Source organism: Hemiscyllium ocellatum, chromosome 13 (genome assembly GCF_020745735.1).
Source record: "Hemiscyllium ocellatum isolate sHemOce1 chromosome 13, sHemOce1.pat.X.cur, whole genome shotgun sequence".
In the NCBI taxonomy this organism is placed as follows: Eukaryota; Metazoa; Chordata; class Chondrichthyes; order Orectolobiformes; family Hemiscylliidae; genus Hemiscyllium; species Hemiscyllium ocellatum.
This window is the reverse complement of record NC_083413.1, coordinates 61,873,514-61,890,408: the sequence shown is the minus strand read 5'-3', so window position 1 is coordinate 61,890,408 and position 16,895 is coordinate 61,873,514. Positions and strand designations below refer to the sequence as shown.

The following is a 16,895-nucleotide window of genomic DNA, read 5'->3' as shown; positions in this document are numbered from 1 at the left end:
CACTCTGCAAAGATACTGAATTAAGAACTGAGCACTGTATTCAAGTTTATGCATGCTTGCTCATCGCTGTTCGAAGGGCAGACAACTGACCTAAGTTACCTAAACGACGATGAACTGAGATAGCTTACATTCCACCATTTTACAAATCAGAAAGCTGGATGCGTTAGTGAGGATAAGAAATTTGAAAATGATAGCAGAGGGTTGTTGACAAGTGTAGAACCAGCTCAAATCAACATCCCTAGATAGGGAGGAAAAATTAGAAGACACATGAACCATTTGGTGGCACCAGACACACAACTGTCAGTCACTCGTGAGAAAATTAAGAATAAAAAGCAACTCAACTGAGGATGAAGTACACAGGAAGTGATAGATTTGTGCTAATTAAATTCACAAACAATTCTTAACTTCAAAAGGAAAATGTACAAATGTGTATAAGCTAAATCATACATTACAATGGAGAAATTAGCTCAAAATCTCAAGACATTTACATTTAAGTTACAATAGAGAGAGAGAAAAAAAGAGTGTTTCTTTGCGTTAACATAGAAAAGTTCCAATTGTAAACTGAATGTCCAGGAAGTCTGACGTTCATTTTCACTTTTGCAAGAAAGACAACCCAACTAACTAATTCCTCCTAAATTAATTATACAGCAAATTGTCAGCCTGTTAATTCCACTTTTAAATTCCTGATGTTATTAGGGCAACAAGTAGCAGCTGTTTTAATTTTACATCCCAATGACCATGCTAGACCCTTGCCACCAACATGGTGAGAAGTAATATCTTTTCAGTTGGGTAAGAACCTTGTCACGGTCACTAACTATAGTGTGGTGCATTTTAAATGAGAATAGAGTTTGACATGGAGGTTAAACAGAGAGAGATGAACTGGTGATGTAGGTGGTGTGTGTGAAGGTCAGCATTTGTAATCCACTCTTAGCTGATTATGTAGTATTGTAATGATTCGAAAAGAATGCATACTAAAGAGAGACAGAGCAAGTGGGTGTGTTTGAGAACATGGTTAAGAATCTTGGAGAGTTAATAATTTAAGAGTGAAAAGCTAGTTAAGAAATTTACTCCTATTGGTGTTGGACCATGGTTACATGCAAGGTAAAGTGATGGGTTTCCTCACCAAAAACAACATTAGTCTAATTGGGCTTATGAAATTCCGAGAATTATTTCTTCTGAATTTCCCCAAGTCAAGCAGACATTGAGAAATAACCTCCAGCATTTATCTCTGAATCGGAAAGTTAACATATTGCATGTTCTATGTGGTGCTCAGCACCACGTCACTAAAATAAACACAGCAAGTGCTTACATACAGACTAGACATGAAACTTAAATTCATGCATTGTGTTTTTTTTCCCCAAAATTATACCTCTAATCTGGAATAACAAACTGTTAAATAGTACTGGTACACATTATGGGCGGCACGGTGGCACTGTGGTTAGCACTGCTGCCTCACAGCGCCAGAGACCCGGGTTCAATTCCAGCCTCAGGCAACTGTGTGGAGTTTGCGCGTTCTCCCAGTGTTGCGTGGGTTTCCTCCGGGTGCTCCGGTTTCCTCCCACAGTCTAAAGACGTGCAGGTCAGGTGAATTGGCCATGCTAAATTGCCCATAGTGTTAGGTAAGGGGTAAACGTAGCGGCATGGGTGGGTTACGCTTCGGCGGGTTGGTGTGGACTTGTTGGGCCGAAGGGCCTGTTTCCACACTGTAATGTAATCTAATCATTACATAATAGGCTCCAATCAGTGCTCAGTTCAATGCTCAGAGTTAAAGCTAGCCGTTATTTCTGCTTACACCGACGATGGGATGATAGGATTTTACACTTTTCTTGGGAGAAACATACAGTATATGCCTAAAACAGACACAGGCTTTCTATATCACAACAAGGTGACCTTATCAGATGAACTTGCAATACTGTACCTTTTGGTAGAAATCAAATAATTGCAAGTCTCACTCAAGTTGAAATATTTTCCCCTCTCTTGAATGACTGAATTGACAGGGCCAAAAAAGGTGATAGTGAAAAAGTTTATCCTTAAACATTGGAGTACTGAAGTTTTGGTATTTGCAGCATGGCTTAGACCATAAAATACCATTAACGGAACACTTACAAAATTTACTGTCAGTAAAACACTCTTACACCGAATGATGGAACACCATTTATGAACAAATAAAAATGCTAACCTTGTCTTAAGTGTAGCAAATACACACAGAAATCAATAAATATAGTGTACATCAGGAGCCTTAAATCTTACATTTTTAATTTCTAGAAGAGTTTACCAAGCAGCCATTTGAAAAACTAGGATTACCTGCAAAAATCCTAACTTGGAATATCATTCTTGCTTGTGCAAGACATTGCCAAGCAGAATAAGACTTTCCAAAATAAAAAGTGATCAATACTGCTATATTAATAAACCTTTGCAAGACAAAGATTTTGTTTTTCTACAAAATATTTTTGCAAAAAATACAACCAATTTGGATATAGTCATATGAACATAACAACTTGGTTAACTACTCTTACATTTTCATTTCCTTACTAAAACAAAACTTGACATTTTTCTCTCAATCTCCTAATATTGTAATGAGCAAAATTGTTTTTTTTCAAAAAAAGTATTTTGCCAGTGAATCTGTCCATTCCCAGCAAAAATGAAATGCATTCACTAAAACAAAGCAACCATTAGAAGGAGAACAAATACCACACAATGTTCAGATTAAAAGCCACATTAGATAATTCTCTCGAACACAAATGACTATATTCGAATCATTGTAAATATGATGGGATAAAGTCAATGAGAATGAAATGTCATCTTGCATGGTTTGTGCGGAGTAACCTTGGCTCAGCTGTTGGTCAGTAACAATTACTATTTATTAAATTTCATGCAATCACTTGAAGAAATGTTTTAAGTTTGCCATTTTAATGAATTAGTTGGTTCAAGGACAAATAACATACTTCAAAGATTTAATTAACTGCAGCATGTTCAAAAGATTCAAACTACTTATTGCAATGTGAGTTCCAGCTTCAGATCTTTTACATGGTCAAAAGAATGAATTACTAACAATTGGTCCACTTTGGGCAACTCAATTACACCTTACATAATTTTGTACTAGGAAATGCTATTCCGAGATAGTAAAAAATCTAAAATGAGAATTGTATGCTGACTGTAAGAAGCACTTTTCATTCATATCTTAAGTCAGCTATGGTTCATCTAGAGCATTAGCAGCAAAAGTAGTTCAAAATTTGTGAGAAGGTTTGTAGCTCGGGTGCTCGTTGTTGTGGTTCTGTTCGCCGAGCTGGGAGTTTTTGTTGCAAACATTTCGTCCCCTTTCTAGGTGACATCCTCAGTGCTTGGGAGCCTCCTGTGAAGCGCTTCTGTGCTGATTCCTCCAGCATTTATAGTGGTGTGTCTCTGCCGCTTCCAGTTGTCAGTTGCTGCCCGCTGCAGTGGCCGGTATATTGGGTCTAGGTCGATGTATTTGTTGATAGAATTTGTGGATGAGTGCCATGCTTCTAGGAATTCCCTGGCTGTTCTCTGTTCACAGACCCAATATTCGATCCTGTTACACTGATCACATGTATTAGATCTCATGTTTCTCTCTTTTTGGAAAGGTCTATGCTACAGTTTTTCATTGACTTTAAGACTAGAGAAGTGAAATGCATCAATGATCAAAAACTTCAGGACAGTAAATTTTCAGTCCACAAGTCAAGCATTTTCATGCATGTCCTGAGACCATAAATCAAGGCACATTCTCACTTTAGAAGATAAAGTACGTATGCAGACATGGTCACTAAATTATAGGAAGGATGTGATTGTCAAGAAAAGCATGCAGAGGAGAGATTCATCAGGAGATTGTGGGGTTTGGAATATTTCAAGTATGAAGGAAGACTGTTTATTTCTTGGAACACAGAAGTGGGGGTGGATGGGGAGAGAGAAGAACAGGACATGACACTGATTAAAGTCTACAAAGGAGTATGAAGAGGCATAGTCAGGGTTGATAATAATAAATTCTGCCTACAAGTAGAGGGGTAAATTATCAAAAAAAAGGTTAGAGAGGATTTAATAGAAATTTATACACTGAGAGTGGTGGGTATCTGGAACTTCCCGCCCAAAAAAGATGATGAAAACAGGAAGTATTACAACATTCAGACAAAAATACATATAGTTTACAAGGCTATGGACTAAGTACTGAGTTAAATGGCCTCTTTCCATGTTGTAATACCATTATAGTGGTCCAAGTAAATAAGTTTTACTTAGAGTTGTGCAGGGCACTGATGAGACAACATTTGGAAATTTAAGAGTTTTGGTCTCTTGTGAAAAGAAGGATGCAAATGCATTAAAAACAGTTGCAAAGTTTCACACAACTGATATCTGGGATGGTAAGTATTTTCACAAGATCCTTAGAAAAAGATACCACATAGAAGGAGACTTTTCAGCCTATCGAGTTTGCACAAGCCCAAAGAAAAAACAAATTGTGTAAACTAGCCATCTTCTCTAATCCCACCTTCCAGCAGCTGGTCTCTAACATTGAATTGCTGTAACCTTCACTCATTTTGAGGGCTCCTAAGTCTGCAGCTGCAGGGTTTCTGCTTCCATCACTAAACCAAGCAAATTCCAGATATTCAACCACTTCTAGATGTCCCATCTAATCTTTCTACCAATCACTTGAAATTTGCAGTTTCAGGATATGGACTTCTCCAGTAAAGAAACAGGTCTTTCCTAGCTATTCAATCTCGGGTTCTCATATTTTTGCACATCTCAATTAAGTCACTCCTCAGCGTTCTCTGTTCCATGCAAACCAATTAAAACCTACCAAATCTTTCCTCATCAATGCAAATGTCAAACCTTGGCGAGATTCTGGTCAACCTTCTCTAGCTCTCTGTGAAACAGTGATCAGAGCTACACAAAATTCCAGCTTTGGTGTAACATTTATATAGGTCCAACCTTACATCTCCACTTTGGTGTTCTATACCTTATCCAATGAATGAAAGCATTCCATATGCTTTCTTTACCACCTTATTTATCAGTGTTGTCATCTTCAAAGAGCAGTACTTCAAGATCTACTCAATCACTCCCAATAACCCTCCATTTACAGCCTATTCTCGAGCATTATTTGCCCTGTCCAAATCGCCACCTTGCTTCTCCAGATGGAATTCCATTTGTCACTCTTTTGCCCAACCACTGATATCACTTCAACGTCCTGGTTGCTTTTTGTCATCTTCAGATTTCCAAATCACGTCTCCATGTTTAAGTCAGATCAGGAACATATACAATAAGCAAGGAATTCATCCTGTGGAAAGGCATGGCAAACAGCTTTCCATTCTTATAAAGGAATGTTTGGACAGGCTGGGCCTGTGTCCATTGGAGTTTACAAGTATAAGAGGTGTTCATATTAAGACCTACAAGACCTTGAAAGGACCTGACAAGGTGGATGCTGTAACAAGCAGGCCACACTCACCAGAACAAGAGTCAGTCTTTGACTATTAAGTCACAATAACATTTACATGATAGCGATGACAAGCAAAGACCATTTCTAACAAGAAAGCTCAACAAAATATCTTGTGACATTCAACAGCATTACAACCATCACATCCCAGGATTCACGACTGACCTGAAACTTAACATATATCGTAGCTATGAGATCAAGGGCAAAAGGTTGCTGTGATTGTCTTAACTCCCTGAAGCCTTTAACTTGTGCCCTGTTAATAGCGAAGGGTGCAATGGAATACTTTGCTTTTACTTGGATAAGTGCAACTCCTGCAACACCAAGGACAGCAATCAACTCACCAACTTAACTATTGAGTTGTTTCATAGTTTGGCTGCAGTGCACACCATCGAGAAGGTGCACAGCAGTACTTTAGGATATCATTGACAGCACCTCCCAAACTCAAAACCTCCATCATTTGATGAAGGGAAGCAGTCAGATAGAAAACTCCAAAGATGTCTTTGAACTTACACACCATACTAACCTGGAAGTACAGTTATCATTCTTTCATCATTGCTGGTGAGAGATTCTAAAACTCCCCACCTCTACATGGACTGCAGTGGTTCAAGACAGTAGCTCATACTACATTTCATGACAAAAGAAAGTCAGCCTTGCCAGTGACACCCACTTCCCATAAAAAAATAAATTTGATAGTGAGCCAAACAAACTCAAGGAGTTACCGATTTAATCAGAGTTGGACTTCCTTAATTATGTATTAGATTATTAAATATCAATGTCCTTGCTGCTCCCAGACAGGGAGTGGTGATGGGTGAATGGAATGCAGAACAGAGTTTCACTTCAGTATTGTCTAGTGGTGGTCGCTGCTCGAAAGTGTTCAGAGGGATGTTTGTGATGTCAGGCCTACAGAACGTTCATGCAAATGAATGGCCTTCTGATATTCAAAGGATATTATCAAATTTCACCTGCCCCACATATTGCAGGTTCTGCACCAATAGTGTAGTGTTTAGTCACTACTGCATTCAACATTTGATTGAAGAAGAAAGTCATTCTCAAATCTAAAGAGTTTAGATACAGCACCAATGGACTGGAACAGTTTCATTATTCAAGTCAGCATCTTTTGCAGAGAGAAAAATCAAGTTGAAAAATCAAGTTGTAGAGTGGCAGACAAAAATAAAACCCATGTAGTGAGAAAAAATCCAAAAGGTAAAGATACACTCAAAACGCACATAATATTCAATTGCAATTCTTGAGTTGTCAAACTCACCATTTATGATAAAATATTCTTCCTCTATCTTCCCTTGTGCAAAATCTGATTATATTCTATATTTAAATAAATATACAGTTTGAAAATCTTGGAGAAAACATTTTAGCTTTGAACTTTTATGTTCTCTTTCTGATTCTTTTACCTAGGCCTTTTATCAGGTCTAGATTGACAAGCATCTTAGGAGAGGAAAAGTCAACTAAAGTAAGCTATTTATTCAGGCATGTTTGCAATTCCAGTTTTCAAAAGTCTCATTATATATGAGAAATGGAGATTGTATTTGAGAAATTTTGCAAATGGGATCTCACTCCAGTTATTTATTAAATGATGTGCATTTGACTGAAATAAGGTGCTTTTGTGCATTGCAGTAACAAACATGCTTTATCTACTGTCATGTATTTCAATCATGTTTTCTATCTCTCATTTTAGATTACTTTGCCCCCCCAGGACAATATTAAGTTTAGAGCCCTTTACCTTGGATTTCTGACTTCTTGTGACATGCTAAGTCAAAACACTAATACTTGACAATCAATTAATTAAAATCAGTAATGTATTCATTCATGTCAAAATTTAATAGCTACCACTCAAGTATGCACAGTAGCCACATCCTAATCATTCAAACAGAAATACCATTGAAGTACTTCCTTCCAAGTAATAAAATGAATCAGAATACAATAACCTGCATACACAAATAGAGAAAGAAACCAGCAACAATAAAGAAGATACTTAACTTCCCAATAAAAGTGACAAGGTTAGCATTTTCCTTCTGAAACTTAATCTGAAATTACAGAAACATCTCTTGACCTTCCTTTTCAGTTTTTCCAAACACAACTAAAACTCAAATAAACCACACGATTTTCATATATGATCCCTAATGTTTCAGGACTATTATTTCACAATTAATGAACAAGCTGAAAAACAGGTTTTTTTCCACATTTGCTTCTGTCTTCCTCACAATTTTGTTAAAACATAAATAGCAATGTGAGCCCTAATTGAATACATCAACAAACCCATGTTTATTGTTTTTGGAAACAGAGGGGGGTAATAACAGTACAACCTGAAGATAAACCCTCAACACAGGAATCTACTGTGACTGATCTCCAAAGTTTCAGCATAATTTTTGGTTTCAAATATATTTCTTTAATGTGGTTAACAAACAAGAACTAACACCAGATACATACATTATTATTTTATTTCACAAGAAAAATATGTAACTCTGAAAAATGATTCTTAAATTCAGCTGATAATATTTTCAGAAATAATACCCTGGATTTTACCAGGAGCTTTGCAGTGTTGTTGAAATTTTTTTTAAAAAACAACAGGTCATTATTAGATTAGTATGAAAAATTCAATCATAGCAAGAGTTTCCCTGACAGTGAGCAATTAATTCAGCACAGGCCAGGGATCAAATTTGTAACCTACGTGGTTCAGTGCTATACAAAATATAGCCGTTAAGCAGATCGGGAAAATCTCAATGTTAACTTTTCACTATTCATTTTGAAAGCTATTGAAAAAGCTAATAGTCTATGGAATCAAAAATACCAATTAAGGATGAAGTAATGAATCAAGTAAGCAGCTTGAAATTGCATACTGCTTGATTTTCTATGGTGACAAAATGTTAGTTTGTTAACCATGGTAATTTCTTTGGTAAAATCATGAAAATTTTCAACCCTTTTGTGAAATAGCCCAGTTATGCTTTGCGCTAACATGTTATACATTCACCCAATACAACTGCAGTTATTCCTCTTGTGCTCGACCTAATAGAATGGTGGTGTAATCTCAAATTTGTTTTTCCTGTATAAAATTATCAAAAACTTTCATAAAGTGTGTTTATTTTAAATTAAATGGGAATATTAATCACTAGTAATCAAAATATTATTCCATACCCACTTTCTCAGCATTTTCTCCAAAAGATCTCAACAGTAACTTTGAAATTAAATTTAATAAATCATGGGGCTTCTAATATACTGGCTTTTCCTAAACATAACAGTTAGCCCTGCTGAATAACTTAGTTAAATAAACTAGGATGATACAACTAAAAAAAGTTTAGATCACTGGAAATTGTGAATAAGAGGCAATGGACATGGGCTATATTTAAGTACCAGGGTAAACAGAATGTTTCAGACTTGTACGGTATATTGGAACAGTCTATTTTCTTTCTTGTAACCTCACTTAAAGTTGACCGTTAATGCAAATCTATGGAACTGCTTTTAAAAAAGATTTTATTGTCTAAAAAACCAAATTAGGAAGTTGTATTTGAAGTTAGTCTGAGATTATTAATTTCATTCTTCAGATAAGACAAGACATTTCTTTAAAAACTGAATTTGTCTAGATTATGCTTAAATCATCTCCATAAATAATTATATGAAGTGACTTTTAAACATGAAACACTAAGCAATCATACATTTTCTGTGACATCTAAGTGAAGAAACCACTCGCCAATTTCGTATAAAATGCTGAAATAAAACAACACTTATTATAACTGCATTGAGTTACCCATTTAAATACAACAACATTCAACTCAGATTGAAAATTCACCTCAGATTGAAAATTCACCTCATTTTATAAATTTACTTGCAAGTTTCCAAATTTAAGTAATAAGGCTATTTTCTCCAAATATTGTTCCTCAAAAGGAAAGCAACAGTCTTTACTCTGACCTGCCACTCCAGCCGAGACCATATGGACCTGACTAGAATCTGGATCAAGGACCGTGTTCAACTTCTCCTTTGAAGTCGAGTAAGCAGCGAAGTATATTGCTCTGGATAGAGGGGAAAAAATTGCACAAGTGAAATGTTAGTCATACCTTAAATGCAGCAACTTGCCAATGATTTAAAAAAAACTCTCCTTGGCATTACTTTCTTGAAAATGGTGTACATGCATTCAAATTTAATTCACATTTAAATATTTTCATTTAGAACTATGTCCCATAAACAAGAGGTGAAAAACAAAAATTTATTATAGACAACCACCTTGGATTCACAAGGTTTAAAGACAGTGAATCTATGGGGAAATAGTTTAGATTTAATGTTACATTCAATGTTCTCCGTTTTCTTTTCTGCGTGCAAGTGTGCATCACTTGCAAACTTACACATGGTACTTTAAAGCTGCAACTTTAGTGACCTGCATAGAACTTCCAGGTTGCTGCGCAGCCTAGAAGGAACACAGATTGCATTTGTTCAAACAGGATTCGTCAAGTTGTATGTAGGCAATAGGACATTTGGCCATCGTTAAAGATTGGGCCATTATATATCTATACCAGGAGTCCTTTCAAAAACTAACAATTGATTCTCCTCCTCCTCATTCTCTATACTTTGTAACAACTCAAGCGGGCCAGTTTCATTAATTGATCTTCAACGGATGCAAATAATAAAGATTACACAGTGCAATTGGACAGAATAAACAGTGTTTAAGGATAATGTTTGTGACCAGAAGCATCCTCAGATTTAAATAAATGCAAACAAGAATTGGAGTCAATTTACAGATCCAGTTGGGAATACTTGGGAACTTCCCAGGGTTTTTTAAAATAAAAATGGTTTTCAAAGTAATTACCGAAAGGTTAGCAACCTAGAAGAGAGAAATGTGTTACACACACAAGGCTAACCAAATTAAGTCCACAGCTTTGGAAAATAGCCTCTCAAAAATTGCATTGATAAAAGATCAGTATTCAAAACAGCTAATGCTGCAGTCCCAAAGGTCACTCTTTCAGCATCTGAAGACAGAATAGACAAGTTCACATTTTACATGTGAACAATTTTTCCATTGGAGTTGGAATGGTCAATGTGATTGTGCAACATGTGTGGACTGTAGTGTATCAAAAGGGCAATGCAATACTTTCAGCAGAGCGTCATCTTACATGTGGTAGAGAAAGTATAGAATTTGCCATCTGAGCCAAGCTGACTGGCCAGATACCAAAGCCTAGGAACTGGCTGGTTTGTACTATTCTGCAACTTATAATGCAGTGCATTTGTCCACTTTGTTCAGAATGAGAAAATCAAACTGATTTTGCATTCAACCAAATTAGTAACTTACTGAGCACACACTTCCAGAAGTTGGCACAAAAATCCTCCTGATAAAGCACTTAAAGTAACAATAAAGCTCTTCAGCTATTTCTTTTGCATACACAGGTGCACAATACCTTTATTCTAAATCAGAGCTACTAGACAACACAAAAGGCTACAGCAATTTCCTTCTGACAATCCATTAATGAAGTTAATTACTTCATAAAAATCCTGCTGAATAAGAACATCACAGGTATCAAGCGTTAGAAAGCTGGCACTTGGAATGTTAGCAGATGTTCTGTACTCACATCCATGGTAATAAAAAGGACTGCTGAACTGAGTTATTTACAATACTTCAGGCCATACTTACTAATGGTCTGTTAAACTGATAGGTCATAACTGAGTGACTCAATTAACCTTTGGTACTGCTCTTAGTCACAGAAGTCAAACTCAACAAGCCATATGTTTGCTATTACTATTACTAAAATTTTTGAACATCAGTTTGGAAAAATACCATTAAGTGCACGTATATTCCTTTTACAACAGGTTTAAGTGCTACTTGTGACACTTCACTATTAGGGAGAAAAGATCAGTCTGCTGATTGTGCACTGGATACAAAGAAAACAGGTATACTTCATACTATTTAATAAATTAGTGAAAGCAATTTGTTTCTTAAATTACATCCTCCATTTAAACTACGTCAAAAGGAACCCTCGACTGCGTAAATTCTGTTTTCATTCATTTAACAGGTAGACATGGGTTCTTGTTATTTTTAAATCAATACCTGAAATAAGCCAAACCAGCAGAACTACAGACAATGTACCAATTATCTTCAATGTTAATTCAAAAATAAGAGTGGTCTCAAATTATTTTGTCCCTGCCCAAAGCTATTTATAATTGCTAAACTGAGGCCATGATTTCCTATTTACTGCACCCAATGAAAGAACATTTAGAAGTTGACCTTGTTTTCTTATATGCACAGCCATTTTTTAAAGATTGCAGGAAGTAAGAATTAAAAATTAGATAACCTTGTATATGGTTCAGTGCAGTTTTAAGAAAATTAATTTTGAGTGTTAAAATCAGGTTACACAGAGATGGAGGCAAGACATTTACTTCAAGTGCTATACCGGATTACTGCTGAAATACAATGATTTTAACTTATTTTTCATTTAATTCAATGACACTTTTTCAAAGTGGATAGGACATTGATAATGGATGGGGTGAACATTAATAAGCAAGATTAAGAGGCCTGGATTAGGCATGAGGAACCTGGATGGTGTTTGAAGAGTAAATAAGTTGCCTTGTTTGGATGGTTTGTTTCTTGTGCTGCTAAGGAAAGTGGAACTGAAGATGTTGGAAGGATATGCCAAAATGATCCACAATTTCATAAATGCAGGGTGATGTTATGGAATTAGGAAGTAGCAAATGTGCAAAAAAGGTCCAAGGATGGTCCTAGTGAATTCAGGCTAGAAAATTTAACATCACAGAAGATGGCTTTTAAGAGATATTAAATCAGAAAAAAAAAAGGTACTTGGAAAGATTTGACTTAACATGAGCCAGCTCAGATTTGTACAAGGCAGATCATGCTTGACTCAAATTATTGAAAGCTTTTGTTCAGTAACAGGGACTACGATTGATGTTGGCCAGATAGAATATTAAGAAAACATTTGACAAAACAATGAAATTGAAGTTCATAGAAGGATGTTTGTTTGGATAACAAAGTGGCTTAAGGACAGAAAACATCAAGGTCGGGTAAACAGCTATTTTAAAGAATACAGATGACAGACTGTGTAGATCCAATGCTCAGAGGCATTGTTTTTATCCAAGTCAAATTTCAAAATTGCCAATGATAAACTTTGGATGTGGTAAACACTGAGGATGATACCAATCAACTGCAAGAGGACATCGATTGGTTAACACAATGGGCACATGGAACTTAAATGATGAAGGGCTTTTGCCAGAGACATTGGTTTTCCTGCTCCTTGGATGCTCCTTTTCCAGCACCACTCTAATCTTTAATCTCTAGCATCTGCAGTACCCACTTTCGCCAAGATAGAACTGAATACAGAGAAATTAGGTGAGGTACTTGTCGGAAGGGATAGGATTTAATGAACCAGTCAAGGGTGTGCAAAGACAGAGGGCACCTAGGTGTCCACATGTATTAATCTTTGAAAGTGGCAGGGCATATTGACAGCACATACAAAAATATAATCAGACCTTAGACTTTCTAAACAGAAGCACTGGTAGAATTGAAGAGTGTGGACAATGGTGGTGAGAAATTTAGGCAAATACAATGAGAATTCTTAAAAATCTGATTTTTCAATGTCAGCAAAAAAAATTCAGACTTTCCTCTTAGTTTAAATCGGCCAGAGCTGGTAAACACTGACGAGCATAAACTCAGTCCACCTGCTGTGAATGTCCAGCGATCTGGCTATCTTGGTCTGACACAGCTTAGATGGCATCTCCTATCCCCGAAGTGCACACTCTCTTGTTAAGCACAGATAGGAGTACAAGGACCCTACAAGAAAAGTTCATAGATAGGTTAAGCAAGAAATGGAGTATGATGTGGTAAAGTGTGAAATTGTCCATTTTGGCAAAAAAGACCATCTTTGCTAAATGGCGAAAGATTGCAGAGAGATCTGGGTGTCCTAGTGTATGAATTACAAAAGTTTGTATGCAAATACAGAAAATACCAGAGCTAACAGAATATTAATGTTTTACATTGAAACAAATCGAATAAGAGTAGTGTGGTTATGCTTCAGGTACACAGGCTGTTGTTGAGTCTAAATCTGGAGTACAGTACTGGTCATTCTAGTTCACAATCACAGAATTGTTATGGCACAGAGGCCTTCAGCCCACTGTGCCTGCACCAGTTCTATTACTGAGCACCAATTACCTGACTTTTCTTCACACATTCTTACGGAAGGATGCTAGTGTTGAAAGCAGTTTAGAGAAAGGTTCTGAGGAAGCGTCACTCGATTCGAAAAATTAACAGATTTCTCTGTAGATGCTGCCAGACCTGAGTCAGAGTCAGAGATATACAGCACGGAAAACAGAACCTTCGGTCCAACTTGTCCATGCTGACCAGATATCCCAACCCAATCTAGTTCCACCTGCCAGCACCCAAACCATATCCTTCCAAATCCTTCCTATTCATAAACCTATCCAGATGCCTTTTAAATGTTGCAATTATACCAGCCTCACCACTTCCTCTGACAGCTCATTCCATACATGCGCCACGCTCTGAGTGAAAACGTTGTCCCTGAGATCTCTCATATTTTTCCCCTGTCACCCTAAACCTATGCCTTCTAGTTCTGGACTTCCTCCACCCTGGGGAAAGAGACTTTGTTTATCCTATCCATGTCCTTCACAATTTTAGAAATCTCTAAGGTCACCCCTCAGCCTCAGATGCTGCAGGGAAAACAGCTTTAGCCTACTGAACATCTCCCTATTGCTCAAATCCTCCAACCCTGGCAACATCCTTATAAATCTTTTCTGAACCCTTTCAGGTTTCACAACATCTTTCCAATAGGAAGGAGACCAGAACTGCACACAATATTCCAACAGTGGCCTAACCAATGTCCTGTACAATAGCAGCAAGACCTCCCAATTCCTATACTCAGTACTCTGACCAATAAATGAAAGCATACCAAACGCTTTCCTCACTACCCTACCTACTCCACTTTCAAGGAGCTACGAACCTGCATTCCAAGGTCTCTTTGTTCAGCAACACTCTAGGACTTTACCATTAGTGTATAAGTCCTGCTAAGATTGCTTTCCCAAAATGCAGCACCTCTCATTTATCTAAATTAAACTCCATCTGCCACTACTCAGCCCATTGGCCCAGCTGATCAAGATTCCATTGTAATCTGAGCTAACCTTCTTCACCGTCCACCACACCTCCAATTTTGGTATCATCTGCAAACTTACTAACTATACCTTATGTTCATATCCAAATCATCTATATAAATGACAAAGTAGTGGATGCAGCACCAATCCTTGTGGCACTCCACTGGTCACAAACCTCCAGTGTGAAAAACAACCCTCCACCACCACCCTCTGTCTTTGAGCCAGTTCTGTATTCCATGAAATCTAACCTTGCTAACCAATCTCCCATGGGGAACCTTGAAGACCTTACTGAAGTCCATATAGATCACATCTACCGCTCTGCCCTCCATCATCTTCAAAAAACTCAATCAAGTTTGTGAAACATGATTACCCATGCACAAAAACCATGCTGACTATCCCTAATCAGTCCTTGCCTTTCCAAATAAATATACATCCCTCCAACAACTTGCCTACTGGTCTATAGTTCCCTGGTTTGTCCTCAACACCTTTCTCAAACAGTGACACCACATTAGCCAACCTCCAGTCTTCCAGCACCTCACCTGTGACTATTGAGGTTATAAATATCTTACCAAGAGGCTCAATAATCACTTCCCTAGCTTCCCACAGAATTGTAGGGTACACCTGATCAGGTCCTGGGGATTTACCCACCTTTTATGCATTTCAAGGCACCCAGCACTTCATCTTCTGCAATATGGACATTTTTCAAGATGTCACTATCTGCTTCTCCACATTCTATATTTTCTATGTCCTTTTCCACAGTAAATACTAATGCAAAATACTTGTTTAATATCTCCCCCATCTCCTGCTGCTCCACACAAAGGCCATCTTACTGATCTTTGAGGGGTCCTATTCTCGCCCTGGTTACCCTTTTGTCCTTAAAATGTATTTGTATTGGATTGTCCTTAACTCTATTTGCCAAAGTGAGCTCACGCCCCCTTTTTGCCCTCCTGATTTCCCTCTGAAGAATATTCCTACTGCCTTCATACTTTAAGGATTCACTTGATATATCTTGTCTATACCGGATAGATGCTTCCTTCCTTTTCTTAAATCAAACCCTCAATTTCTTGAGTCAGCCAGCATTCCCTATACCGACCAGCCTTTCCTTTTGTCCTAACAGGAATATCTAGTAATTTCTGTTTTGTTCCAGAGAAGGTTTGCTAGACTAATACCTGAAATGAAATTGAATCATTTGACCCCTCTCACTGTCGAATGGCAAAAGCGATGAAATGTAGCTCTGTGTGCATTCGACAGCGAATGAGCATTCTACTAGACCTGACCTTTCCACTGCAATCGCCAAGCTCCCCATAGAGACAAGCCAGATGCACATATACCAGAAACAGCACAGTATTGCTGAGGGGAATGGACTCCTCCAGTTTACCGAGTGTCTCTGATGAACTGCCATCTTGCAATTGTACATTCACTCAAAGTTAGTAATGGCTGACACCCTCTCGCTCATCATCTTCCATGACTTGGATAGGTTCCTTGGCTCCAGCAGCTGAGATGCAGCAACTTGAAGACTTTCTTCCTTGATCAACCAGAGACCTACCAGTGATGTACTAACCAGATCATGCTTCTGAATTTGCAGCCTCGACAGAGGACCCGCAGAGGTGAAAGTCTGTGAGGTGACAGAGTGCAGGAGAAAGCACTTTAAAAAAGGGATCTGTGGCCTCTTAGTCAGAAGTGGAGGGACTGATGGCTTTTTATGCCAGCAATGCTGTGGGTACTACTCATTCCTGTTTAAAGAGAAGAGAGGCAATTATTTTGTGCAATAGGGGTAGAAGCTTGAGCATCAAGTTAACACTGGTGCTAATAGGAGGGTCATGCAGTACAGCACAATGAGGCTTACTGGGTTGCCTATGAGATGTTTCCATGACCCCACATGCAGTCTCAAATCACTTCCACACAACCAGGGAATCTTCTCATGGGGAGTCAAAAGTCAGCTACATTGCTGGACAGACTTGGCTCTTTCTGCCAGTTAGGAGATATTTTCTCCTCCAATTAGAGGAGCAATTGACTGAAATCAAAGTGGAAGGAAGAACTGTTTAGTGGGGATGCGTTACCTTCTTCTGGCGCTGCTGTGTACTACGTTTGGATCACACCATGGCACTGACTTGGGCCGCCTCACAAGTATGAATTTGATGTACTGAACATAACTAGGAGTCTCAAACTATAACCAAGCCTTCAAAAAGGCACCAGCAGACAATGTACCATGACAGTTGCCACAGAGGTTTGATGAGAAGACAAAATGAACAATTATGCATAATCTTGGCTTTAAATTTATGTAGGATTAAAATAAAAAAAACTCTATTCCATATTACACAAAAACAAAAAGTGACTTGTACATAAATTG

The 16,895-nt window shown here is 37.7% G+C and overlaps 1 protein-coding gene across 1 annotated transcript in view; it reads right to left on the bottom strand.

Moving 5' to 3' along the window:
• Positions 1–16,895, bottom strand: part of LOC132821911 (solute carrier family 25 member 36-A) — a 64,390-nt gene that overhangs the window by 12,166 nt on the left and 35,329 nt on the right. The window contains exon 4 of the mRNA XM_060834866.1: positions 9,356–9,456. Within this exon, the coding sequence (XP_060690849.1) occupies positions 9,356–9,456 (101 nt within the window). The remainder of the gene's footprint in view (positions 1–9,355; positions 9,457–16,895) is intronic.